Source organism: Mixophyes fleayi, chromosome 2 (genome assembly GCF_038048845.1).
Source record: "Mixophyes fleayi isolate aMixFle1 chromosome 2, aMixFle1.hap1, whole genome shotgun sequence".
Taxonomy (NCBI): Eukaryota; Metazoa; Chordata; class Amphibia; order Anura; family Limnodynastidae; genus Mixophyes; species Mixophyes fleayi.
The window spans coordinates 345,491,888-345,506,397 of record NC_134403.1 but is presented as its reverse complement, the minus strand read 5'-3'; the positions used below and the strand labels follow the sequence as shown (position 1 = coordinate 345,506,397).

At 39.3% G+C, this 14,510-nt stretch overlaps 1 protein-coding gene across 11 annotated transcripts in view; it reads left to right on the top strand.

Moving 5' to 3' along the window:
* ROBO2 (roundabout guidance receptor 2) overlaps positions 1–14,510 on the top strand; it is a 368,188-nt gene that overhangs the window by 242,143 nt on the left and 111,535 nt on the right. For all 11 annotated transcript variants that reach the window (XM_075197088.1, XM_075197083.1, XM_075197082.1 and 8 more), the window contains exons 3-5: positions 7,403–7,560; positions 8,209–8,329; positions 14,425–14,510. The exon at positions 14,425–14,510 is cut by the window's right edge and continues 53 nt beyond it. In XM_075197088.1, coding sequence (XP_075053189.1) covers positions 7,403–7,560; positions 8,209–8,329; positions 14,425–14,510 — 365 coding nt within the window. The remainder of the gene's footprint in view (positions 1–7,402; positions 7,561–8,208; positions 8,330–14,424) is intronic.

Sequence of the window (14,510 nt, the reverse complement as noted above, 5' to 3'; positions counted from 1 at the left end):
ATTTCCTGTTTTTCTGCATTTTGGATTGAAAAATGGAGATGAGCTGTGTTCCATAAGTTAGCAAACTGTTTATCAAAGGGGCATGCTGATCTTCTTCTCTGTAAAGATGAGAGCCCTGGGAATAGAGTGAATGATCCCCTGTGTGTGACTATTCTAGGCAGGATACAATGATCACAACAAGAAAGCAGAGCCCTGTGAGCATCACATACACACAGAACTGCTCTGTACTCCTCATTTCCCAGAACACAGGCTGCTGCTTTAAAATTAATAAATGCCCTTTGTGTGAAAAATGTTATGTGTCCTAAATCTGTCAAAAAAAGCCCCTACATAAGGTTTCTGCTTCTCCCTCCATAATAATGATAAATTTCACACTATATAATGAGACCGAATTTGCAATGCAAGCGTTTCCAAATCATGCATGCAGATATCACCAGGCTTAAATTTCTATTTATATCATTGAACGAGACACCATTTTTTTTTTTTTTTTTGCTTTGTGTTATGGAAATGAGATTACAGCATTAGTCCTGGTAATCTTTCAAACTCAAGTCATGTAATGTTCCTGTGATGGCAATTTGAGGATGATGAGGGTAGTAAGAATAGCTGATGTGCTAGATAGGGATAGCTTCTGTACGACCTGTTCTCATATTGTAATGTGTTAGATATTCCATATTTAGAGCACACTTTTTATTCTGCAACGAGATTTATGTACAATTTGCATTCTTAAATTACCCTTTGTGTAAACCCTATTGTTCTTTGTATGAATGAGTATCATGTAAAATTCTCATCTTTGCTATTTTCAACACCACTAATTTACATCTCTACACATGGAAACAGGCATTCACAAACACTGCATGCTTGTAATCCTTATATAATTAGCCTCAAGGATTTTTTTTTGTGTGTGTGTTATACCAGTTTCTACAATAAGGATAAAATTAAAACGAGCAATTTTAAACTGATGTTATGATTATCATTGCATTCACTAATGACTTCCATGTCATAATTATTCTGTGGTGCTGTTTTGACAAGGTCTTGAAATAGTATCTTACTAAAATATTGGCTGGAATACATTAAAAGGGTAGAAGTACGCAACACTTTTGACAGAGAAAAAGGAAAAATAAATAGATGTTTATATTTTAATTTCCACGCATATAAAAGAGAAGAAGATCTATACAATTATTGCTGCTGATTCTTTTTAGATGTGTATTAAAGAAGCGACTCTATTTTCGGAGTATACATTACTCTGCGCCTCTTACTGATTGGCATATCTACCATAGGGGCAAGGTATCTGCTATTCCATTGGCTTGTAGGCCCCCTGCCTAAATTTACCCCCGCCCCAATGAAACATGGTTTTGCCAAGATGTAAATGTATTCCTTTTTTGTGCTTTACTCTCCTTAATGACTCAGGCCCTTAGTGTGGTCTACACGTTCACATCATAAAACTTATTACATTAAATAAATAATTTTATGGGGGTGGAGGTCAGGGGGATGTGGTGCTCATACATTACAGGCTCACAGGACCACTGCATTCACTGGAAGGGGAGGTAGCCGCGTGTGTGGCTTGGTGAATTGCGTAATTTGGCCCCGTTCCCTAAACCGACATTACATTTTCTAACCTATTGCAGCAGGGGTTAGGGCAGCGATGCATGCAAATCACGTCCTAAGCCACCCCCGCCACATAAGTAAGGAAATAACCAGGAACCAGGAGGTTGCCCTGCTCTCCCGGGAAAAATGCGGGAGTCTCCCGGACATTCTGGGAGAGTAGGCAACTATTTGGGGCAGCACGGTGGCTCAGGGGTTAGCACTTCTGCCTTACAGCACTGGGGTCATGAGTTCAATTCCCGACCATGGCCTTATCTGTGAGGAGTTTATATGTTCTCCCCGTGTTTGCGTGGGTTTCCTCCGGGTGCTCTGGTTTCCTCCCACACTCCAAAAACATACTGGTAGGTTAATTGGCTGCTAACAAATTGACCCTTGTCTGTGTGTGTGTCTGTCTATCCGTGTCTGTGTGTTAGGGAATTTAGACTGTAAGCTCCAATGGGGCAGGGACTGATGTGAGTTCTCTCAGGGCCATCTTAACAACATTATGGGCCCCCGGGCAAAGCAGTGCACCGGGGCCCCTATATATATATATATATATATATATATATACATATATATATATATATATATATATATATATACATATATATACAAGTTAACCCGTGCATGATACTCATGCATTCTAGTCAAATCAAGATACTTAAGGTCTTAAAAAGGTTCTTGTCATGCATTTGGGCCTAGCCCAGGCCTCTTCAGGGGAAGATCGTTACTTCCCGACGCAAGCGCCCTTTTTAATGTGTGTTCATGAGGTAAAATTACCTCACGAAAATGAGTTTGACCCCTCAACTCGTAAATTTAGCCTTTACTACCCCTCCCACGGGGGGAAGGGGGGATGATGGAAGTTAACTGACTTGACTATTCTAATTTTTTTGTCAAATAATGTCAGTATACCAAATTTCAGGTCAATTGGATGAGCCCTTTCTGAGAAAATAGTTTTTTACACACACACACACACACACACACACACACACACACACACACACACTAACGCACGCCTCTACACATGTGTGTTCATGAGGTAAAATTACCTCACGAAAATGAGTTTGAGCCCTACCAAATTTCAGCCCTTTTTGATTTTTTTTCCCACACACACTAAGAATTTAGTAGGTCAGTGTATAACTCTGCCCAGCAGGTGGCGCTGCAACTTGGTTTTTTTTTTCCACACACAGAAGCCACTAAGCATTTATATATTAGATATATATATATACAAGTTAACCCGTGCATGATACTCATGCATTCTAGTCAAATCAAGATACTTAAGGTCTTAAAAAGGTTCTTGTCATGCATTTGGGCCTAGCCCAGGCCTCCTCAGAGGAAGATCGTTACTTCCCGACGCAAGCGCCCTTTTTAATGTGTGTTCATGAGGTAAAATTACCTCACGAAAATGAGTTTGACCCCTCAACTCGTAAATTTAGCCTTTACTACCCCTCCCACGGGGGGAAGGGGGGATGATGGAAGTTAACTGACTTGACTATTCTAATTTTTTTGTCAAATAATGTCAGTATACCAAATTTCAGGTCAATTGGATGAGCCCTTTCTGAGAAAATAGTTTTTTCCACACACACACACACACACACTAATGCACGCCTCTACACATGTGTGTTCATGAGGTAAAATTACCTCACGAAAATGAGTTTGAGCCCTACCAAATTTCAGCCCTTTTTTGATTTTTTTTTCCCACACACACTAAGAATTTAGTAGGTCAGTGTATAACTCTGCCCAGCAGGTGGCGCTGCAACTTGTTTTTTTTTTCCACACACACACAGACGCCACTAAGCATTTATATATTAGATACATATATATATATATATATATATATATATATATATATAGATGTATAGATATACAGATATAGATATAGATATAGATATAGATATATAGAGATAGATAGATGTACTTGCTCAGTGACCCTTGAAGGTTTTTTTGCAGTTTTTTTCTTTTGCAGGATTATTTATTCTAATTAAGAGCCGTGCCTATGGGGCCCCCGGGCACGTGCCCAATGGAAAAGATGGCCCTGAGTTCTCTGTACAGCACTGCGGAATTAGTGGCGCTATATAAATAAATGATGATGATGATGCCTTACATTTCGTCTCTTAAGTGACATTTGTGTGAGGCACCTTAAAGCAAGATTGATGAGTGTCACAGACATAAGAAGGCAGCATATCAGTTACTGCAGTTTCCTTCTCTCTGCCACAAAATGGCTGCCTCCGTTGAGTGCAGACAGCTGCACTTTAATCCTGTCAAGTATTTTTGATCCATCTGGAAAACATGTAATGCTGTCGCACAGTCAGTGTGGCAGGTGAAGCTGTGTTTACCTTCTGACATCTACAAATATTCCAGGTCTCCCAGATCCCAGCAATCCTTTGTATTGCGGTAAAGGCATTGTTCTTATGGGAGACGTAAGAAATTATTCTTTGCCTCTTGACAGCCCAACGTGTTTTGTTTTTTTCCCTTCCAGCTTTGCTGCTTTGACCATAAACAAGTGGCTCATGGGACATGGACCAGATTGAAAAACTAGAACCAGACAGATGGTTATTTGTAATCATCATGTAAATGTAAATCCTATAGAGATATATTTCTCTGATAGCTGTTGTTGTTGGAGAGCATGAAGCAAAATAGTTGATGACGGATTGTTATAGAAAATGTTCTTCAGTAATCAGAACTTACTTAAAACCATTTAGAACGCTGGAAAAAATCAACGCAATAATGTGCTGTGTAAGATATCCTGCAAATTGACGTGGTGTGGCAGGGCCTGGATTTGGGCCTAGATTAGCAGGTGTTGGTAAACAGTTGCTTTGCTGGAAGCAACTATTCATTTTCTGTGACAGGTGCGCAGGACAGTTTATTGCACATTTGTGTCTATAACAAGAAATGTTTAGTTATTCACGTATGTAATTTGACCCGCACTTTTCAGATTATTACAAGGAAATTTCAGTTTTAACTTAGCAGGAGTTTTCATAACGCAGCGAACTGTTCCCTTGTCATTTCATGTTTTACTTGGTCAGAGTACTATTGTTATGTTCTAGACCAGTGAAGGCTAACCTGTGACACTCCAGATGTTGTGAAACTACAAGCCCCAGCATGCTTTGCCAGTAGATAACTAGCTGATAGCTGGCAGAGCATGCTGGGACTTATAGTTTCACAACACCTGGAGTGTCACAGGTTAGCCAACACTGTAATCTATACCATGTTCATGCAGCCACAATTATGCATCATTGCCCCAATTTTATAGCCTGGATACATATATATTGTTTTAAATGTTCTCCCCTCTGTCATACTTCTTGTATACCCGAGGTCCTATAATAGTCATTATTTATACAATTTATGTCTTATTCGAAAGAGCATAATGCTGCCCTCCGTCCAATTAGTCAATATTGTCTAATTGTACTATAATTGTTTTATGCCTGTCATTTATATGTAATAATTCAATAAAATATACCAACTAATTTTCAAAACTTGTATACATTATTGTCCGTCCTCACCTATTTTAATTTTTTATGCGTTTAGTCTTATTTAGGCGGAACACACAATTTACTTAATGCTTTGCTCGCGGTTATTAGGTAAAATCTGATCATCCATTGAGGTCACAAAAGTTTTTATAGTTGTTTTATTTCCAGTTTGTAACGCTAGAACTATAATACATTATTCCCTTTGTTTTGTCTTGTAAATCACCGTGAAGGAGATAATTTAATTTCTTGGTATATAGTACATATTTTGAATCTTGCCAGTCTTTAATACATAATATGACGTACCTGTTGATTTGTTATTTTCATAGATGTTACATTACAGTAACTACGCCAGTTCTTCTAGATGACTGCTAGGGAAACGAATCGTTTGCGTTTATCCTTAAACAAAGGTGAATGGCTTCAGCTGGCCATTTGGCATGACACTAGAGACCAGATGTATATCGGAGGTTATGACTCAGGCTCATGGAGGGTACTGGCAAAAAGATTTTTAACATCTCAGGGATTTCTCTTTGACAAGTGCGGTTGATTTTATGAATCTTAAATAAACATGAAAGCATCACAGAAGGGTCCAGATCTGATTTTTGTTCAGAAACATGGGCAGACGTAGTTATTGATACCAAAGAGACCACAACAACGATAAAACATTGTGAAGTATATCAACCTGCTGCTGAAACGAAGCTTTTACTAATGCCTTCTGTAATATGTAACTGTACGTTCTAAACGTCTTTACCATGTAATCATCTCGACACATTGTGTGCTACTTTTTGCTGTCTTTAGCTGTTGTACTGTCTGACTATCTATTTCCTCATTGATTTTTAAAGAGATGTGTTCTAATTATTTTGCAATGTTCACTTAGAATTGTAACAGTGAAGTGGATATTATTTTGGAGAGCTACATCTCGCTAGAGGGTCCTAATCCCTCTTTTTAAAACATGCCATTTACATAAGATGCTAGCATATGTTACCTCATTTATTTTCAGATGAAGTGCTGGTTAATGCATTGCTTATGGAATTCAGGGCCATGTCTAGCCTGAGCTAGGAAAAATGGGACACGTGAAGGAGATTGTGTTTACAGACGTGTACTGTATGTCAGTTCTATAGTATAACTAAGGAGTATGCAGTATACCCAATATATACACAACTGAGGTCCAAGTCTGTATGTCAGTTCTATAGTATAACTAAGGAGTGTGTAGTACACCCAATATATACCCAACTGAGATCCAAGTCTGTATGTCAGTTCTATAGTATGACTAAGGAGTGTGCAGTATACCCAATATATACACAACTGAGGTCCAAGTCTGTATGTCAGTTCTATAGTATAACTAAGGAGTGTGTAGTACACCCAATATATACACAACTGAGGTCCAAGTCTATATGTCAGTTCTATAGTATAACTAAGGAGTGTGCAGTATACCCAATATATACACAACTGAGATCCAAGTCTGTATGTCAGTTCTATAGTATAACTAAGGAGTGTGCAGTATACCCAATATATACACAACTGAGGTCCAATTCTATATGTCAGTTCTACAGTATGACTAAGAAGTGTGTAGTATACCCAATATATACACAACTGAGATCCAAGTCTATATGTCAGTTCTATAGTATAACTAAGGAGTGTGCAGTACACCCAATATATACACAACTGAGATCCAAGTCTGTATGTCAGTTCTACAGTATAACTAAGGAGTGTGCAGTACACCCAATATATACACAACTGAGATCCAAGTCTGTATGTCAGTTCTACAGTATAACTAAGGAGTGTGCAGTATACCCAATATATACACAACTGAGATCCAAGTCCGTATGTCAGTTCTACAGTATGACTAAGGAGTGTGCAGTATACCCAATATATACACAACTGAGATCCAAGTCTGTATGTCAGTTCTACAGTATAACTAAGGAGTGTGCAGTATACCCAATATATACACAACTGAGGTCCAAATCTGTATGTCAGTTCTATATTATAACTAAGCAGTGTGCTGTATACCCAGTGTATATACACAACTGTGATCCAAGTCTGTATGCCAGTTCTATAGTATAGTTAAGGAGTGTGCAGTATACCCAATATATACACAACTGAGGTCCAAGTCTGTATGTCAGTTCTATAGTATAATTAAGGAGTGTGCAGTATACCCTATATATACACAACTGAGGTCCAAGTCTGTATGTCAGTTCTATAGTATAGTTAAGGAGTGTGCTATATGCCCAGTATATATACACAACTGAAATCTGTAGTTCACTTACTAATTCAAAGACTGTAATCATATAGAGCACACTTGTAGTTATGTGATATATTGTATCGCTAATTTAATATAACCTGTATTTTTACAACAGTGCTTCGAGATGACTTCCGGCTTAACCCAACAGATGTGGTGGTGGCAGCGGGAGAACCTGCTATTTTGGAGTGCCAACCACCTAGAGGCCACCCTGAGCCGACTATCTACTGGAAGAAAGACAAAGTTCGGATAGATGACAGAGAGGACAGAATTAGCGTGAGTAGTCTGGTTTTATATTATACAGTATGTAGAAATGTTATCAACAGGATGCAAAAGTGCCAAGGACCCCTAGTGTGTCTGTCAGTTTACTTTGTTGTAGGTAAACTATAATGTGTGCAGAATCTTTTAGTTAATGATTCCACCGTTCTAAAGCTGAAATTGACCATATTGTTTGAGTTACATTGAAACTGGTTTGATTTTTATGTGAGTCAATTCTTTATACAGAAATGAACAAACCAACGCATGTGTAACCGTTTTTGGAGTAGTTGTACAACACACAAGAAGCATAGTAATGCGATGTATCTGCGCTGCCATTCCTTGACGGTTAATCTCTTTGAGAAACATGGCCGCAGTCACATATTTTTAAGTTGTGTTGCTAGTGCCTGAGTGTGATTATAATCGTGGCTCCCAACTTTCTATGGATGCATACTTGATAACATAATCTGATGGAGTTTTTTTTTAATTGAAGTTGCAACTCCATAGACTGCTGTGTAACCTAGCCTGACTGACAGTGTTCTAGGATAGAATCAGCCTTCTGTGACTTTGCGTTATCTGATCCTTTTCTTCAGACATCCCTTTAATTCATCTTTGTACAGTATGTTTGTACACTCATATTTTGAACCAGCATGTCTTTGTATGTTAAAGATTCGCAGTGGGAAGCTGATGATCTCGAACACAAGGAAAAGCGATGCCGGGATGTACACTTGTGTTGGAACCAATATGGTTGGGGAGAGAGACAGTGATCCAGCTGAGCTGACAGTCTTTGGTAAGTTCTTTACATTTCAATATGCTTCTATTAGGCTTGCCATGCTCTATAATTATAATGACATGTATTCAATGTTTGACTATTACAATACATAAGCACCGCTGATGTCAGGTTAGTCATTTGGCATGCATTACACACAGGGCTGGCCCTAGCAGTGTTGATGCCCTAGGTGCCCCCCCCCCCCCCTCTCGTGAATTGCACCCCTGTCCCTGTTGCTTCTTCCTTATCAGGTGACATCCTCTGCTCCTCAGAGAGGGAGTGTGGTGCTAACCTGTGGTGCTAACCTGTGACACTCCAAGTGTTGTGAAACTACAAGTCCCAGCATGCTTTGCCAATATATAGCAGCTTATTGCTGGAAGGGTATGCTGGGACTTGTAGTTTCACAACACCTGGAGTGTCACAGGTTAGCCAACACTGTGCTAGGCTGTGGCCTCCTAGCCAAGGGCCACACTCCTAGCCCATCACAAACATGGGAGGAGCAACTGCCGGCTCTTCCTTTTTATACATACCCATTTAGTGTTTTAGGTCCCCATAACCATTGGCACCCTAGGCAACCACCTATGTTCGCCTATTGGCAACACCGGCCCCGATTAGGTAATGTCAATGGCGGTAGTTTGTGTGCCTACTGACTTGTAAAGAGAAATGCATGGAAGGTTCAGTCCATTTAGAAAGATTAGCATAATATTTGGATAAAATATTTATTAGTCTAATGGTTGGTATGGGATCGCTTTGGACAGCATGTATGTATGTATGTTGAGCTAAGGATCCGGCTTAGACTTAGATATTTGGCCTTGTAGTGTAGAATGAATATCTAGCCTGAAATATATAGCAATTGCTGGTTTCTGCTACCGTATATTTTTTTTTAAAAGCATATATTTTACAGTATTGAATTCTTGGTATTTTGACATTATATAGAGAAGATATTTTTTTTCAGTAAAATATCTTCTGCTGGTGGGGTTAAATATAGAGGTTCGGTATTTAAAGAGATCTGTTGCTAAAGTTATTGTTAAAGTGTCTGGATAATAAGCAGCATATATAACCCCACAGTGAGCAATGACAAGGTTGTGTCAGTGGTATACACCATTAGTAGTGTTACTTCAAACAACAGTCAAAAGGTCCTCAACACACAAAGAAAAATCAATGGGGATAAAAGGGATATAGAAAAATAAAGTACTCTAGCACAGAATGGAGAGAGGTTACATATTATTATGTGAATCCGTACAGTTTCCGCACTCTTCTACTAGAAACCTGGCTTAAGCGGATTCAGTAACTAAAATTCAATGTTCATCAGTTATAGAAGGAACAATGGGCTGAAGTATGAAAATACAGAGTACTGTGAAAACGTTTTAGGGAGGTGTGGAAACAATTCTGCAAAGTAAGAATGCTTTCAAAAATAGAAGTGTTAATAGTTTATTTTTAGCAATTAACAAACTGCAAAGTGAATGAGCAGAAGATAAATCTAAATCAAATATTTGGTGTGACCACCCTTTGCCTTCAAAAGCGCATTAATGCATCATTTCTTCTAGGTACACTTGCACACAATTTTTGAAGGAACTCGGCAGGGAGGTTGTTCCAAACATCTTGGAGAACTAATCACAGATCTTCTGTGGATGTAGACTTGCTCAAATCCTTCTGTCTCTTCATGTAATCCCAGACAGAAGAACAAGGAGTCCTGGAAGTGATGATATGGACCCCACAGAGCCCTGATCTCAACATCATTGAGTCTGTCTGGGATTACATGAAGAGACAGAAGGTTTAGAGCAAGCATTACATCCACATAAGATCTGTGGTTAGTTCTCCAAGATGTTTGGAACAACCTCCCTGCCAAGTTCCTTCAAAAACTGTGTGCAAGTGTACCTAGAAGAATTAACGTATTAATGCTGTTTTGAAGGCAAAGGGTGGTCATACCAAATATTGACTTGATTTAGATTTCTCTACTGTTCATTCAATTTGCATTTTGTTAATTGATAAAAATAAACTATTAACACGTCTATTTTTGAAAGCATTCTTACTTTGCAGCTTTTTTCCACACCTGCCTAAAACTCTTGCACAGTATTTTACATTTATACATTGTGACTTCATGATATTAATGAGCCACTGCCTGCCAAGTTAGTAAGATTTGCAGGGCTGGACATAGTTATTTTGCTGCCCAAATTAGCACCTTCTTGTAAATTATATAGGATACCATTAACATTTCATTAGTGTACTCTAGAAAATCCAAATATTGGTACTGTATTCCTTATTACATGTGGAAAGTATAACGTGTTCCATTGTGGTTTAGCAAACCAAATTATCAACTATGTGGTTAAAGTTTTATAAGAAGAGCAAAAGTACCTCCTATAATTTAAGCTAAACGTCACGCCCATGTGCTGCATATTTAAATCTGCACTTATCAGACACTGTCCCAGGTGTGTCTACCAGAGTGTACATATCACTTAGCTTGTCTGTAGCTCCTCCATGTCTGGATTGGGCAGAGTGATGGGGGGTGATTTGGGCTAATGTTGTCAGACTAATGATAGCCGATATCTTACAAAACATTATCACTCTTAAATAAAGACCTTTTTCATATTTAATATATTTATATTTTATCAGCTGTCACAAGTGACAATGTCTGATTTCCATTAGTCCTTTCTATTTACTCTCAGCAACAAGACACAATGGAGAGCACTTCTATGGTAACCTTAACAAGCTGCCTCATTAGCAAGAAATGCCATTGCTATGGTTGTGCGAATCTGGCCATTACTTGTGCTGTCATTGAGATAAAAGTAGGAAATGATGGTTGCTATAGACTATTTAGCTTGTTAGTTCTAGTCGGCATAGAGTCTACTTTGCAATGTGCTGTGTATCCCAGTAATGCTACCAGAGGTTTAGTGGAATGGCCCATCTTACCTCGATGACCTCTTACCTCGATGACCTCTTACCTCGATGACCTCTTACCTTGATGACCTCTGTGGAACAGAGGGCAGGTTATGTGCTTGAGGTGTTGAAGGAAAGATATATATTAAAGTGGGCATGTTGCTGTGAATTAAAGTGTTCTGACTGAAACAATGCTCATTGTCTAAACAAAATGAAGACAGCTATTTTGGGGACCAAAGTCTTATTTAAGAGAATGAGTCCATCATTTCACTAGGATCCAGTAAGGTTAATTTATAGATGGCTATAAGTATAAATCAACGGCCTTTTTTTTAATCATTATTATTATTTACTGTTCCTAATTTTACAGGGGCGTGCATGAATTTGCAGGACAAGACGACAGCATCTCTTCTGAGAATTAGTGGGGGCCTTTGCATGCGCTGTGAAACCTGGTTTGGGTCTTTATTGTGCGTGCGGCGCTCAGAAGAGCAGAGCGGGAACTTTTGTGACTATGTGCAGGCCCTGAAGCTGCAAACCAGGTATCACTCTGCGGATGCTGGCCCCGCCCATGCTTAGGAGAGCTGGACAGGCACCGCTCCGCCCCTGCTTACTGATATCACTGAGCCATAAGACAAAGTGTCTCATGCCTCAGAAATGTCTCTGGTTTTTAGTGAATTGCAGTCCACAATATGATTTCTACCACTGTATTTAGGCGACAGGTACACCTGAATGATCGGACAATAAGAACTATAAAGATATAATATTTTTTTAGAAGTACTGGCTTGTTAGTCTGTTACACTTGTGTGATGCTGCTAAGTTCTCTTGTAAACTGGAGACTGGTTCCTAACAGATTTCACTATTTAAATATTAATCATGACAACATATTTCTGGAAATAAAGAGGAAACAGACATACCATAGTCTCTACTTAGAAGTTCACACTGTAACAAAGCCACTATTTAATATTGAAAGATATATTTTATAAAATAATTAGATAACCAGCCAAGCTGGTTTATTGAGCTAATTTTTCTTAAGAAATGTGAGGTTATTAAGCCACATTGTCAGATCATATCCAGGGAGATCAGTGGTGAAAGCAAGTTATGTAACGCAGTCTGATCGAGTTTCTCATACATAGAATGCTAATTGTATTGGCAGTGCTGTGGTCCTCTGCTCACTCTATTGTTTGGCAATTAGCAGTTTGACTGATTAAAATGGTTCTTCTTAGATCAGAGTTGTTGAAAAATAATCCTGTGTTCATTTTTTAAAGCTATTATTGCTTTGTGATTCTTCCGTGTTTAGGCTATAATTGGCTACCGTGGTTTCCACAACACGCTCCGTGATGCATATGGTAACCGTAAGGGGAAAATATCCTTAGGAAATAGACCAAATTAACATTCAGCTTGTTACATGAATAGATCTCGCTTGCTCTGTTGGTCAGTAGCCGGAGCTCCCTCTCTCTGACTTGTTAGCAGTACCACCAATATTGTGTCATTTCTACCTTTACAGAGAAATCCCCCAGAATGCTAAATACATACAGTACATTCACAGAGGTGTCATTTGCATTTAAAGATAAATTTACTGCAAACTTGCTGTAGGTGTCATATGTAAGTTTATTGGCCAGTTGTTGCATTTTGAATTCATTTTAGAAATGAAATTATTTCCAGAAAATAAAACGAATAATAATAATAAAATAATGGTCATTAAAGGGAAAATAGAAAATATTGTAAGACTTAGACTACTTTTAGTCTATTCGTAGTTAGGGCCTGTGGGACACGGCAGGGGCGGATCCAGAAGTTAAATGTACTGGGGGCGATTTAGGGGGGGGGGCAATTTAGCCCCGCCCCCTTTTTGACACCTAAGGCTGCTGACGGCTGCACACTATGTGCATATCCATTCAGCAGAGAGAGTTAGGGAGAGAGTCCTGCCCGGCTGCTCTGATTGTGTCAATCAGAGCAGTTGGGCAGGACTCTCTCCCTAACTCCCTCTGCTGAACGGATCTGCACATAGTGTGCAGCCGCCGGCAGCAAGACCCCCCCCCCCTCCTGGATCCGCCACTGGGACACGGTAACCCTGGTAAGTGCTGCACGAGGGCAGCACGCTATACCCGGGCAGCCAGCACGTGGCAAAATAATATTTAATTTTTGGCGCGGGTGGCATGCCACCTTAAATATTGAGTTCCCACACTGCAGAGAGTAGAACAGGTATCAGAGCAAGTTCAATAGTATGGGAGAGCGGTGCATGGTATGAAGCCATCTCTTTACTCTAGAGTGCCAAAGAGGCTTCTGGGCGCATGCGTCAACTCTGGGCAGGATGGTGTAGGTGATCCTAGCACCAGCCCTGAATGTAGTCATTCCTTCTAAGCACATATACTCAATATAAAGTTATAAGTGAAACTAATATAGGAAGAATTATAGCTGTACCAATGATGGACTTATCAAATTAGTTGCTGCAAATCAATATTGTTTTTAATGTTTAAAAGAAATTCTTAGGGGGCTATTTATGAATATGCCCTCCGTTAAATATCATCCCTTATCGCAATCATCAGGGATGATATTTCGCAACCATTTATTAAAAATTAATCAGCGCTTCTGATAGGAGGCTGTCCCGGCAATGACTTTCCTTACCTGTCAACTCCACGTACTGCCCCGTGGTCTGTATTTTGCACGCACGATGCAACTTTGCGATTATAACCAGAGGGGAGAGCAGGTTCAAGAATCCCCCTACCGCAATGCTCTCCCCATAGGGTAGAATGGCTAACGCCATTTTCACCGTTAGCCTTTCGTTAGATAGCTTTGTAACTTAAAAATGCCTAAACCATGTAGAAACAGGCATGTTTGCATGGTTTATGGCTTAATAAATAGGCCTCATAGAGTTTGGGCCCCTTTGCTGGGACTTTTCATGTCTTTTAATGTAAATTTCTTTTCTAATTCATAATTTCCTGGTCCACATTATGGAAAGTAGATGTGTGATTTACAGTCATTCTTATGGGCTCAGTATATGCAAAAGTTGAAGGGTACTAATATTCTCCCTCTGGACCTGCACATAGGGGCTCTAAAGTTGTCCAAACCAATTTGCTCCTCTCTATTTGCAGTGCTTGTTATTCACTTATTAACTATGTGTCACACCTAATTACCATTTCATTATGTTCTATACTGTACATTACCAGCTGGAAAAATGGCTCATACCATTTGTAGATGTTGTTATATCACTTAATACTGACCCTTTTCTCTTTTTTTCCCCCAAGAACGACCCACTTTTCTCAGAAGACCAATTAACCAGGTAGTTCTGGAAGATGAGGCTGTAGAATTTCGGTGTCAGGTTCAGGGAGAT